Consider the following 13086-nt stretch of genomic DNA (forward strand, 5'->3'; position numbering starts at 1 on the left):
CTATACTAGTAACACTTCTATAGTATTTATTGTTACTTAGCAGGAGAAAGCAACAGTAAAGCGAATGTTTACAAAAAATGTTTTGTTTTTTTAACTTTTGTGCTGGGAGCATGACTAAATTTCACCATAGTTACTCAAACTGATGGGAAGTAGAAAATGTTGCCCCTGAATATCACTATTTAGTCTCCTTCCTCTTCCTTGTCAGCCACATACTGCCATGTGCCAAGCATTTTGCCTTTTATAAAATCCTTCCATCAGACGTTAGCGCTGTTCCCATTCCACCTGGATCCAGAGCCACGCTGCTGATACAGCCTCAAGCTCCAGTCCAAGGCCTTATTCCAATTCCTGTTCTTCTAGGTTAGGCTGTGGCCTCTTATTCCAGTTCTTTTGGCAGTTGCACCTGTGATTTAAGCATTTGAAGGAAAGGGGAAGAATTAATCTTGGAAATTCAAGAGCTTTACAGCAAAAATGACATTTACATGCCTCAAAGGATGTACACTGGAGTAGAAATTCTGGCCAGAGAGCCCCTGAATTCATGACAAAACACCCACAGGCACCCTTCACTGGGCATTTGCTGAAGCTGGGAGCTGATCCAGGGCTGTGCGCACACAGTGAAGCATGTCATAGAAGTGAGGCCGCGTGCCGGCGTCTCCTGGTCACCTCCTGGGACTAGTGCTTACTAGCCTGCGGCGTTGGGCATCAGCTTTCTCAGGTGTAAGATGACAACAGCAGCATCTAACTCACAAGGCTATCTTAAGGATCAGATAATATACGACAAATTAGTAATTAATGTTCACAGTTATTTTTCCCCTTTGTTTTTATTTTTTTTTAAAAAATATATTTTATTGATTTTTTACAGAGAGGAAGGGAGAGAGATAGAGAGTTAGAAACATCGATGAGAGAGAAACACCGATCAGCTGCCTCCTGCACATCTCCCACCGGGGATGTGCCCGCAACCCAGGTACATGCCCTTGACTGGAATCGAACCTGGGACCTTTCAGTCCGCAGGCCGACGCTCTATCCACTGAGCCAAACCGATTTCGGCTTTCCCCTTTGTTTTTAATTGCAGTTTACATTCAATATTACTCTGCATTAGTTTCAGATGTGCAGCATAGTGGTTAGACAATCATGTACTGTACAGAGTGGCTCTCCCTGGATATTTCAAGTACCCATCTGAACACAGTTATTAAGATATAATTGACCATATTCCCTCTGCTGTACTTTTCATCCCTGTGACTGGTCTGTAACTACCAATTTGTACTTCTTAATTCCTTCACTTTTTTCACCCAGTCCCTCAACCCTCCCCTCTCTTTTCTGTATCTATGAGTCTGTTTCCATTTTGTTTGTTTGTTTATTTTATAACACATATTTTAAAAAACATTTTCTCATTTTTTCCTTGTAAAGAGGTACAGGCTCAGACAGGGTATGTTAACTTGCTTAAGGTCACACAGCGGGAAGTGGCAGAGCAGGGTTTGAACCCGGGTCAGTCTGATTTCAGTACTTATGTCTCAACCACCAAAAAATACCACCACACCCATATACATTATTTTAACAACCCATCTTTCCTGTATGAAGCATGGTCCTACTTTGGTGCTCACTAAAATTTAAAAACAAGATGTTATTCACAAAAGAGAAGCTTAAGTCTGGCTGCAAATTAGCTTGTAGCTTTGCTTCATAGGAGCGACTTAAGGCCAGTTCTTCAGGGGTTCCATGTGGTGTTATATCTTCAGAGGGTGACTCACCCGTTGCGTACACGCCATCTTCCAGAGGATGCTGGAGGGGGCCAGGGGACCCACAGCGTTTGAATAATAATGACCGAGGCTGTTTCTCCTGTGTGGCCCATGCCCACCTGCCCATGCGATGACCCATCCTGGCCATCTGCTATGGCCTCTCTTGCAGCTGGTTCTCTGCCCATGACCTTTGACTAGAAAAGTTCCCCCACATCCTGCCCGCAGAGAGGACTCTGATGTGCTGCTGCCTCACAACCTTCAGACCGCAGTCCCTTCATATGTGCAGCCTGGCCTCTCCTTCCCAGCGCCAGGCTTGCGGAGGGAGCCGTCACTGCACTCGGCAGGGCTTACAGGGAGAACACCAACAGTGAGGAGCCAAGGAGCAAAAAGAGCTGCAAAGCTGCAAGAAATGAGTAAGACAGTGTGTTCTCTGTATTGTTGAGTGGAAATAAGAACACATTTTATACAGCACTATTCTCAATACATGTTCATATGCACAACAGGGCTCCAAATTAATAAAAAATATTTTAAAAGCAAAATGTGGCACCAACCCAGTAGTAAGCCAGAGCCATTGACTTTAAAATAGGACCAGGCGGGCAGTACAGGTCCTGGCAACAGTGGGAGTGAGCCACGACATGACTGGTGGCTGGCTGCTTGGGGAGAAAGTAGCAAAGCAGACTTCTTACTTCCTACTTCAACATTTCCCCTTTGATTTGCCTGTGATATGGGATATTAAACAAATAAAACTATAAAAGCAGCCAGAAAATATAGGCAAATCTGTATATATAAAAGACTAATATGCAAAATGTCCCCTTGGGAGTTCAACCGGGAGACCGGGGAGTTGGATCACTCGCTATGATATGCACTGACCACCAGGGGGTGGTGCGGAATGAAGGAAGGCCCTGGCCAGCAGCCGGCAGCTAGGGAAGGGAAGCCCTTCCCGGTCAGGACACATGCCCGGGTTGCAGCTGGATCCCTAGTGTGGGGCGTGCAGGAGGCAGCCGATCAATGATTCTCTCTCATCGTTGAAGTTTTTATCTCTCTCTCCCTCTCCTGTCCTCTCTGTAATTAATAAAAACATTAAAATTAAAAAAAGAGAACTCTGGGCCTTAGACCTGAAGGTGTGCAGGAATGGAGACAGCGGGGAAACGGGAGCGGGATCAATGACAGGCCTAAAGAAAGAGCTCGACCTGGGAAAGGGAGCCTCGGGGGTTGTCCCACATTATGTGGTCATTGAAACAAGGAGAGAAGGTAAGACGGGAAAGAGGAGAAAAATCACAGAAGGAGAGGATCTGGAGAACCTCGTTAAAGAGAGAGAAGGTCTTACAAATGAGACGTGGGAGAAATGGCCAGAGTTGGCAATGAGGCTCGAGAGTCTAGAATCTTACATTCTGTGACCATCAGGACTGTTTTGACTACGGCAGCTGCTCACACTGTTACACCAAAGTCTTTCCCAAGGAGACACTGAGCAGTGTCTGCAGGCGCCAGCTGGAAGCAGCGCAGGGATGCGCAGAGCGAGCCCAAAGGGGACGAGAGAATGTTGAAGGTACCTTGCTTGGCACAGAAGCTTGCATGTAAATTATGCGCAGGTGGCCTCTGAGAAGAGTGTAAATACTCATCTTAGATGGTGAGCAGTAAACGGACCACAGAATTTTCAAATGAAAGGAAACCATGCATTTGCTTTGAGGGACAAGCCTGTACAAGCCTAGTGTCTTTGTTTTGTACTACTATCTATATATATAAAAGCCTAAGTGACTGTTACAACCAGTCGACCTCTCGACTGGTCGCTATGACGCTCACTGACCACCAGGTGGCAGACGCTCAACGCAGGAGCTGCCCCCTGGTGGTCAGTGCACTCCCACAGTGGGAGCGCCCTCAGCCAGAAGCTAGGCTCACAACTGGTGAGCACAGCTGTGGCAGCAGGAGCCTCTCCTGCCTCTGCTGCAGTGCTACTGGATGGTGGCAGCCCAGCGGGGCCAGGATGAGTGGGAGTGGAGGTGCCTGGCCCTGGCTCCTCCCGGGCTGCCTGCCGCTTCTTGCACTGCTATATCCCTCAGGGGATGTTGGGCTGCCGGTTTTGGCAGTCCCGTGGGATCGGCCGAAACCAGCAGTCTGACATCCCCCAGGGGTCCCAGATTGCGAGAGGGTGCAGGCCAGGCTGAGGGACCCCACCAGTGCATGAATTCATGCACTGGGCCTCTAGTATTGATTGTAAGTTATTAATTCATAGTCATTATCTAATAAATTCAGTTTGTTAGACAAAATGAAAGCTAAAAACATAAAGAGTGACAAAAACTAAAACCTTCTACAGGAGCCAAATAAGCAAGGGAAAGGAGTGAAGCAGGCCTGTGTTAGGCAGCAGGGCATGTTGGGGACTGAGGAAAAGCAGAAAGGGCCGTGCAGAGCCAGCTGACTTGCGCCGTGCACATGCAGTCCCAGCGGGGCTGGACTAATGCAGCAAGGGGTCCAGGTAGCTGGACATTTTAAAGTGACGTGCTGTATTTTATGTAATAATATGGAAGCCAAATAACACAGGCTTTCAGAGCTGGCCTGCAGTCCGGCAGTTTTCAACACCTGGCCTACAGACTCGCTCTCCTTTAAGCTGGTTAGAAGGGCAGTTCCTTGGAGGAGGTAACCTTTGAGCCCAGCAAGTTGAACAGATTTTCCTTTATTCTGTGCTGCCAACTTCATTTCAGGGTCTTGGGCCAGAAGCATGGGGTAGAGAGTAAACATTAAAATGAAAAAATAAAATTTTAAGATATAAATGGACTACTTAATAAGATATATCCTAGAAAATACAAAAATCATATTTCTAAGTCTTTGAGAGGAAAATAATCTTTTTCTTTTTTCAAGTTTTCTAGGAGTAAGTAATTTCTAAGTACATTTTTGGCATTCAGTAATCTAGTTAGGAACATCAGTAAAAAGAAAAATCACAAAACTTCAAAATAGTATTTCAATTTTAACTGCATCCTTGCAAATCCAGGGGTTGGGAGGGCATCTCTGTCCTCCAGTGCAAGAGGGGGGACCCCAAAGCCTTTAGCTTCACCTCTCCAAGTGGGCGCAGGTGCGTCTCCCCTGACTGCCAAAGGCACCCCTTGGTGCTGGCACCTTGTGATAGCCTCGCTGCTGGCATGTACAGTATGTCATCGAGTGGAAGATACACATTTTGTGATGGTTGAAGCGCCCTGAATAGAGTTAGTGGTGTTCACCACGCCAGCTGCGCGTGTGCCCCCCGCCCCCCGCCACACACACACACACACACACACACACACACACACGCCAGAGCCTTCCTACCATTGAGCCGCATGCCCTGTGGACCCTACACATACGCAGGTGTAGCGCCACTTAAAATACCTTTTACAGAACGATAAGGCAGATGTGGCAATATGTGATGGGTATGTAGGAATTCTTTGTACTGTTTTTGAGCCTCTGTAAGTCTACAATGATTTCAGAATAAAAAGATTTAAAAAGTCTTTAACAGATTAACCACGATTCAGCGTTAAAGCAGATGTTTATTGTGTACGTAGCGGGGCACAAAACGGGCAGCGGCAGCGGGAGCAGACGGACAGCAGCGCCGGGCATTTTCATCAGGGGCGATGCGTGCCCCCCCCCCCCCCCCCCCCCCCGCGTCTTACATGTTGTCCCTGAGGCACATACAGAGGCGCCTACCGCAGGCCGAGCCAGGCCCTGACAGCAGCGAGAGTTGCCGCGCCCTTACACACATGAAAGGCATTTCCAAGCGGAGGCCCATGTGCGGGACGTCATGGAAAGCCCATTCGGAGTGCACTTGGAAGCATGCTTTTCTTAGTCGACATGAACAAACACAACGTAACAGTGAGAACCCTGTAGAACTGATCGGAAATGTAAAGTGAGGTACTTAGCAGGGGGTACATGGAGGGTGTCCTGTGCTTTAGGAACTGGCGCTCTCAGTTGAGTAAAAGGCAGTGCTTTGACTATGAAGATGGCAACACCTGCACTGTATGCTCCATGCCATTGAGACTGGACCTGTCTTACACCTCGTGGCATCCCTGACCCTTCGGAGGGGGCTGACGGGGGGCCACTCCCACTCATGCATGTAAAGATTTGTTGCATTAACGAGTGAGTGGTCAGTTGGAGTGGAACAGACTTGGGGAGGCAGGTTTGCTCAGTAAAACATTCCCGCAAAAGGCAGGGAGCTGGGTCAGACGATCATTGGAACTTCATCCTCTCTTCTATTTCAAAAAGAGTTCTCTTCATTCTTTTCAGACTAGTGTTGTTTTCAGACCGTATCACACCAAGGCAGCTGGGTATGCTTTACTGGTGACTGGTTACCGAAGTGACAGTTTCTCTCAAAACAACCCCTCACCCACCCCTCAGAGGTCTGGCTGCCGGGAGAAGAGCAGGTGCAGCAAATCTTGATGCTGTGCCCAAGCGCAGGCAAAGAACTCTCCCCTGACCTCATGTGACCTCCAGCAACAGTCAGAGTCCCCCTGCGTCAGGGCGGGGAGCTCCCGGCCTACAGGCGGTATGAGGCCCGTGAAATCATTTGGGCTGGCCCTGCCAAGGCATTGGGGTGAGTCAACTAAATGTTTGACCAAATAGAGCAGGCTAATTTTTAAGCTGATAATTTTCTATGGCCCTCAAATGATGTTATGAATGTCCAACTGGCCCCGGGCAGAGAGAAGCTTCCGCACTCCTGCCTAAGTGACAGTTCTGATCTAGAACAATGGAATGTTGTCAGCTCTGCATTGCCAGGGGATGAGAATAGAGTCCTAGGTGTGTGTGTGTGTGTGTGTGTGTGTGTGTGTTTGTGTAAGTAAAAGCTACCTTCATTTATAATGTATAGCTTTTTGAAGCAGAAAAAGAACATGCTTACAGGAAAATTTGTTTAAAACATCTTGAAAAAAATGGTGGTTCTCCAGCTCTAGCCGGTTTGCTTCAGTAGATAGAGCATCAGCTTGTGGACTAAAGGGTCCCAGGTTCAATTCCAGTCAAGGGCACGACCTCGGTTACAGGCTCAATCCCTAGCTCTGGTCAGGGCGCATGCGGGAGGCAACCAATAGATGTGTCTCTCTCACATCCGTGTTTCTCTCTCTGTCTCTCCCTCTCCCCTCCAGTCTCTCTAAAGAAATCAATGGAAAAATATTCTCTGGTGAGGATTAACAACAACAAAATAAAGACTCTCTATGATGAAATAATATATTAACTATTTTGTCAATGTCATCTCTTGACTAAAATTACACACTAGATTTGAAATAATAGCTAATTATCACCCACCCGGGCCCCTTGGACGTACGCCTTCCAGCCTCCATTACAGCTATCTTAGTAATGACAGAAGAAATTTATTCCTGTAACTGAACCTGCAAAGAATAGAACATTTTCCTATGTCAGCAGCAGTAATAGTGAATCATAGTAAATATTCAAACGGAAATAGTAGTAAAATACTTAAAACTACTAATTTGTGGCGATGCTAACCTGAAGTCTACCGTTTGCCTACACAGTGAGGAGTACAAACGCAATTGCCCCTCGTCTCCCTTCATCTACTTACAATGAACCCAGTTTTCCGCGGGTTGGAAGCACTCAGGCATCTGCAAATGACCGGCCTCGCGAGGCACCATTCTTACTCCCACACCAGGGTCCTTACAGCCTCCCTGGTCAGCTCGGGGTCGCTGGCGGGAATTAAAGCCTGACCCTGGACTCAGAACTGAATTTCAATGTCAAGTGTAGCGATTCCTACCTGTACCTCCCAGGTAAGTGACTTAACTTCTCTAAGCCTCAGCTTCCTTTCATGAAATGGGGAGAATACCGATACCTACCTTATGGGGCTGTTAAGGTGATCATGTGAGTGAGTTCATGTAATGAATCTCACCTATAGTAAGTGCTAGTGACTGTTTGATGTTAATTATTGTTACAGAAGCTATGCAGGCGTATGTCCTTGGGGGTAACCAGTAATTCTGACCTCCAGTGAGCCCGTTAGTGAGACTGTCCTGATGCTAAACTGAGCGGGACTAGCTGAGCCGTGCGGAGTGGTGCTTGTTCACCGCTTCTCCCTCCTTCTACTTACAGGTTTAAGGTAGGCGACGTTGCTGTGACGAATGTCGTTCAAGAGCTGGTCTCTGGGAGTGATTTCCACCAACGGCGGTGGCCTATTTTTGGGCACTGGTTTCAGTGTTTTGATCACATCTTTGAGGTTGGTTTTCTCAGCGCTTTCTCTGGCTTCTGGCATCCGGGATTTGCGCTGGGTCCTCTTGAGCTTCACGCCCCGGAAGGAGTCAGCGTCCGTCCTGCATGGAGGGGCCTGCGATGGCTTCTTCATCACTTCATTTCGTCGACCGAAGGGGACGGCTGGGGGGTTGGGAGGACGAGGAGGAGGCTGGAGGAGCTCCTGCAAACTGGAATCCGGCATCGGTCCTCCCAGCATCTCCCACATCCCTGGTGGCAGCCCCAACCCATTCTCCAACATGGCTATTAACCGTCTCTGCTCTTTGAGTTGTTGCTGCTTTTGTTCTTCTTGCCTTTTCTGCCTTTGCTTATCTTGGTTTCTGGTGAGCAGATTGGTCACCACCATCCTGGGACCCGGGAGCTCAAAGTGATAGCCCATCTTCAGGAGCGTGTTGTTTGCCTTCAGAAGCCTGGATATTTCCATCTCGGCCTGGTGGCCCAGCATGTGCCTTTGGTTGTGAAACCGCAATTCGGTGAGCGTCTCATTAAACTGGAGACACCTCATGATGGCCACGATCCCTTTGCCTGTGATGAAGTTGGACTCGATGTTGAGCGTGGTGATGCTCCTGTTTTCACGCAGCATGTTGGCCAAGGCGAAGGCCACGTTCTCGTCCGCGCCCACGTTGGCTAAGCTGAAGGTCTTGATGTGCTTGTTTTTCTTCATCGCATTGACAAAGTCCAGTAACATTTCTTTGGGGATGTTTTCAATGTTGTTCAGGTTGAGTTCCTTCATGTCAGGATCGTTTTGTCTAACTCGCCTCAAGCTAATATCTAGGTCGGTTTGGTTTCCTGAAGGCCTTGCACTTACCTTCAAAAAACTGGTGTCTAGAGCTAACTTTTTAGGGTCTAATTTTGATATTTTTTTCTCACTTTTTTCTTGGGCCTGTGGTCTGTCTTTCTGTTCTTCAAAGGCTTTGTTAGTTTTCTGATGGCAGCTGCTCTCGCCATTTCTGATTGGCTCCTTTATTTTGCCTTTCTCTTCTCTTTTTGTTTCTTCATCACTCCCTTCACTCTCATCTTCTCCTTCATCATCTTCATCATCCTCATCTTCGTCATCTTCATCTTCCTCCTCCTCCTCTTCATCATCCTCATCCTCATCATCATTGTTATCCTCATTATCTGTTTCTTGGACATTGTTGCTGCCCTTTGATTCTCTTTTACTTGCAGCGATTTCATTATTGAGATTTTCCCTTAAATACTGGGCCACTTTTTTATTACCTTTGTCCATTTCTTCATGCTGCTCTTTAGTGTTTTCCTGAAAGAGAGGTTTGTGAGGGTTAGAATACATAGCAGTGGAGAAATATGAAGTAGAGCAATATCTACTGGAGACAATAAAAAGATTTATTATTGAGAAAAAGTAAGCAAACAAACTATGTATAGTATTCCATTTGTGGAACACACATACAACATAGAAAAGTTTATAAATGCATAGCAAAAAAGTCTGTTGTATTGTTCACCAAATTAGTAGTTATCTTTTAGGAAGATAAATAACCATGGAGGTAAGTGAGGAGGGGAAGCATTTGGGGCATATTCACTTGTTTCAGTGTGTAATTCAGGAGTGTTTGTGTTTTTTAAACAAAGTTTAAAACACATAGTCGTTTTGTAAGCAAATACAACCAAAATAAAGATAATTTTCTATAGACACATAAGCACACATTTTTGGGCTGTGTTTAACTTCATTCCATATATTAAAATGAAACCTAGTAGATTTAGTGTTCAGACTCTGTATTATTTTTAAAATTCTGAACAATTTCAGAAGCAGCTAACAATTATTTGTTTTGAAACCTTATGGAGTTATCTACTAACACACTGTTTTGTATATAGCTGAATAGATATCTTTGTATTCAATAACCCAGAGTTACACAATAATTTCCTTATTATTATAACCAATATTTACATTCCTCATATGCTTGCTAATCTGCTAAACTGTATACATCAAGTTTCCCTAAAAAGAACATATTGTGGGGAAATGAGAGCAGTTTGGTGTGTTGGAATACACCGAGAGCCTTGACTTTGTCCCCTCAGCTCTGTGGAAACTGCCCTGGCTACTCCAGAACAGGCTCACTAGTCTCGTTCCTTTCGAAGGGAGGTCTCTAGGAGAAACCAAATATTTCCAGCTGCACAGGGGACAGGATTATGCAGAGATTTAGGAAAAATTGCTTATCTGGGAAGGAAAGTGGCCGTCTTTATCAGTACTGCCTGCTAGATTGCTGCCCAGTATGTCTCATAGGTATCATTTTGAAAGCTGGTTTTAGCAGTTTGAGTCACAGGTTCATCCGAACAAGAACTTGATGTTTTTGCACATAACATTGTAGGTTGGGAGAGACAGTTGACAGTCCCTTAGCAATTGTCATCTTCCCCAGCAGGGGGAGCCAGCCATCAAGCTGTTTAAATTCTATCAAGAGAAGAAAAGATGTGAAAAGTATCTAGTTTTCTTCTGGAATAATTCATATAGAATTGGCTTTTACTCCAATTGTAAAATGTCTGAAAATTGAATCTTAAATTTCTAACCTTATCAAGCCAGCAATTTGTGTTCTTGAGTTCATGTTTAAATTCTCCTGACCTGAACAGTTATAACTTGTCCACCTGCGGCCAGTGTGACCGTTAATGTGACAAAGTCTATCGATATTATCAGGGATAACGAAAAGAGACTTTACTTGGGGGATCTCTATTAGAAAAAAATCTGCTAAATACAATCCGTTTATAGATTCAACCACAATTCTACTTTTCATAGGAAAACATTTAAAACAGCTTAATAGGTATTAATCTCTAAACTAGTCACTGTTATCAAGTGGCCTGTGGGAATATTGGCTATTTTCAGTTATTTGATTGGTCCAATTGTAGGGTATGTGGATGGACTTCAGGGGACTGTGCACCTTGCAGCTGTATGTGAAATACGGCATGTGTATGTACGTGCCTGAAGCGAAGGCACAGAACTTTCATCAGCGTCTTAAAGGGGCTTGTGAGCCAAACAATGATTAAGAACAACTCTTTCTGGGTTGTGAGTTAATTAATTAAATATCATGTCTATAGACTACAAGCTTTCCTACACAGCAAACGCAAAAGCAATTTTTTTTTTAAAAAAGAGGCATTTATAAGAAACGACCAACTTTCCCCTCACAGCTATACCCTATGTTTCAGAGTTCCAACCTTAAATATTATGATTTAATCTTTAAGTGGCAACAAAACAACTCAAGACATGAAATCTTGGGAAATATCTGTTGCCACGCGGACCCCTGGCAGGCCGGCGCCATTGCTCGGCTGCGCACAGCCCCTGGTTACCTGGGAGGGCGCGAAGGTGACGGGGACGCGCTCGTCCTCCAGCAGGCGCCGGGACGCCTTCTGCCAGTACATGTAATCCACCAGCGACTTGTGGTCGAAGGTGCCCGTGGGGGGCTTGTCCGTTTGATCTTTCTGAATCATTCCCACGGGAAGCCTGGGGTCCGGGGCCATGACTTCGATTTCCGATTGCAGCTCTAACAGCTCTTCCGGGGACAAGTTGGCCAAGATTTTATCTTCATCAATCTCTTCATCAGAGAGTTCTTCTGGATCTGAATTCCTGCTGTGCTCGGACATGATTCTTTTCTGTATTTTCTTCTATCTTCCTAGAAAAGGAGAAATAATCAAAGAGGACTTAAAAAGCTCTCAAGAAGTCTCCCCGGTTGACAAGCGTCCCAGGTCAACACCCTCTGAGAGATTCCCCCAAGGGCCCCGCTGGCTGGGCAGCAGGAGTGCTCGGCTGGGCCCCAGCGTCTATATTAAGCCGGGCTTGGCTGCAGGCGCAGTTTACGGAGCCACCATGCTGCTCTCTTTTCGGCAAGTTGAGTCAGCTGTGCAAATCCATCTGACATTTCAGCAGCTGCTTGGCTCGGGGAGAAGGGCTGGGGAATGGAAGCTCCTTTCCAGGCTCTCACGCTGTCCGTTCATGTAGGCCGCCACCCCTCCCGGAGCCCTTCTTTCTATTTAAATGATTAAAGCAACTTACACTATTTCGGGATGCAGATCCAGCCAGCGCCTTGGGGTCTACTGAAGTGAAACTCCCTCTCCACTGCGGTGTGGCCCGGACGCCGATGACCCGCAGCCGGGCTGCTGTCCCCTGTGTGTAAGCCGAGCCTCAGCGACAGCGTTCCATCTGCGTCCGGATCCTGTGACCTAACAGGTGGGACGGGCAGCACTTGAATTTCCACTGCGAGGGGGACTTTGCACATTTTAAGTAATTTGTTTTTCTCGAGCGTCCATGAAGCTAGGGTACATGTGCAGTGGTTCTCAACCTTCTGGCCCTTTAAAAACAGTTTCTCATGTTGTGACCCAACCATAAAATTATTTTCGTTGCTACTTCATAACTGTAATGTTGCTACTGTTATGAATCGTCATGTAAATATCTGATATGCAGGATGGTCTTAGGCGACCCCTGGGAAAGGATCGTTCGACCGCCAAAGGGGTCACGACCCACGGGTTGAGAACTGCTGAATTGTAAAGGGATCTAAACTGAAGTGTAAAAACCAAAACCAAAAGCCCGAACATGGAAGCGTTTTCCTGACTTCAGAGGATGGCCGTACTTTCCGCAGGGCAGGATGTGTCCAAACGGCAAAGGTGTGTTTTTGAACTAGCCATTCTACTTCAAGAATTTTTTATCCATGTTTTCATCCTACAGGTAAAGCCCCACACGGATGAGATGACAGGTGTACAAGATTATTTAACACAGCAGTGAAACACTGTGTGTTGTGTGTGTGATGAAAGGTAAAAAGAATACATGTAACTGAACACATTTTATCAACATAATGCATCCTTTGCACCAATACCCTTGGATAACTGTGAGGCAATGGGCTGTCTGGGAAAAGACTTTGTTACTAAATGCCCTTTTATAATTGCCAAAACTGGAACTCTGAATGTAATACTTACTAAATATATACATTTATTGTACAAAAATTAGGACAACACAAGGAAGCACAAAGAAAATGGAAATTTCCCCTTTTCCCACTACTAAAGGCCATCACTAATAACATTTTTGTTTATCATTGTAGTCCTTTCTGCTAGGCATAAAAACTCAACATCTTTTGCACTTTTTTTTTTTTTACTTACAGGGCTTTTCTCTAGGCTATTGTATATTTTACTATTACAATATTATTGCAACCCATCATATATAAATGTATAT

At 45.7% G+C, this 13086-nt stretch overlaps 1 protein-coding gene across 2 annotated transcripts; it reads right to left on the minus strand.

Moving 5' to 3' along the window:
- On the minus strand, positions 1–12035 carry LMOD3 (leiomodin 3). Of its 2 annotated transcripts, XM_070390984.1 has the most exons (4): positions 11917–12035; positions 11214–11536; positions 7774–9186; positions 1–400 (listed from the first exon to the last, which is right to left on the minus strand). In XM_070390984.1, the coding sequence occupies exons 2-4, from the start codon at positions 11505–11507 to the stop codon at positions 374–376; spliced, it is 1734 nt and encodes a 577-aa protein (XP_070247085.1). In that variant the 5' UTR covers positions 11508–11536; positions 11917–12035; the 3' UTR covers positions 1–373. The 2 variants fall into 2 exon arrangements, with proteins under 2 accessions (XP_070247085.1, XP_070247086.1); XM_070390985.1 differs by lacking the exon at positions 11917–12035 and having other exon boundaries at positions 11214–11654.
- Between the last annotated feature and the right edge of the window lie 1051 nt (positions 12036–13086).

This window comes from Myotis yumanensis, unplaced genomic scaffold (assembly GCF_028538775.1).
Source record: "Myotis yumanensis isolate MYYU_CA2020_CCGP unplaced genomic scaffold, mMyoYum1.0.hap1 SCAF_14, whole genome shotgun sequence".
In the NCBI taxonomy this organism is placed as follows: Eukaryota; Metazoa; Chordata; class Mammalia; order Chiroptera; family Vespertilionidae; genus Myotis; species Myotis yumanensis.

What these genes read in the sequence shown, in the direction of transcription:
- LMOD3 (XM_070390984.1), bottom strand. Translation starts at nt 11,507, where the DNA reads ATGTCCGAGCACAGCAGGAATTCAGATCCAGAAGAACTCTCTGATGAA. An exon ending in TCACCTTCGCGCCCTCCCAG is followed by an intron (nt 9,187 to 11,213) that starts GTAACCAGGGGC and finishes CCTCTCTTTCAG; the next exon opens with GAAAACACTAAAGAGCAGCA. An exon ending in ACGTCGCCTACCTTAAACCT is followed by an intron (nt 401 to 7,773) that starts GTAAGTAGAAGG and finishes CTTAAATCACAG; the next exon opens with GTGCAACTGCCAAAAGAACT.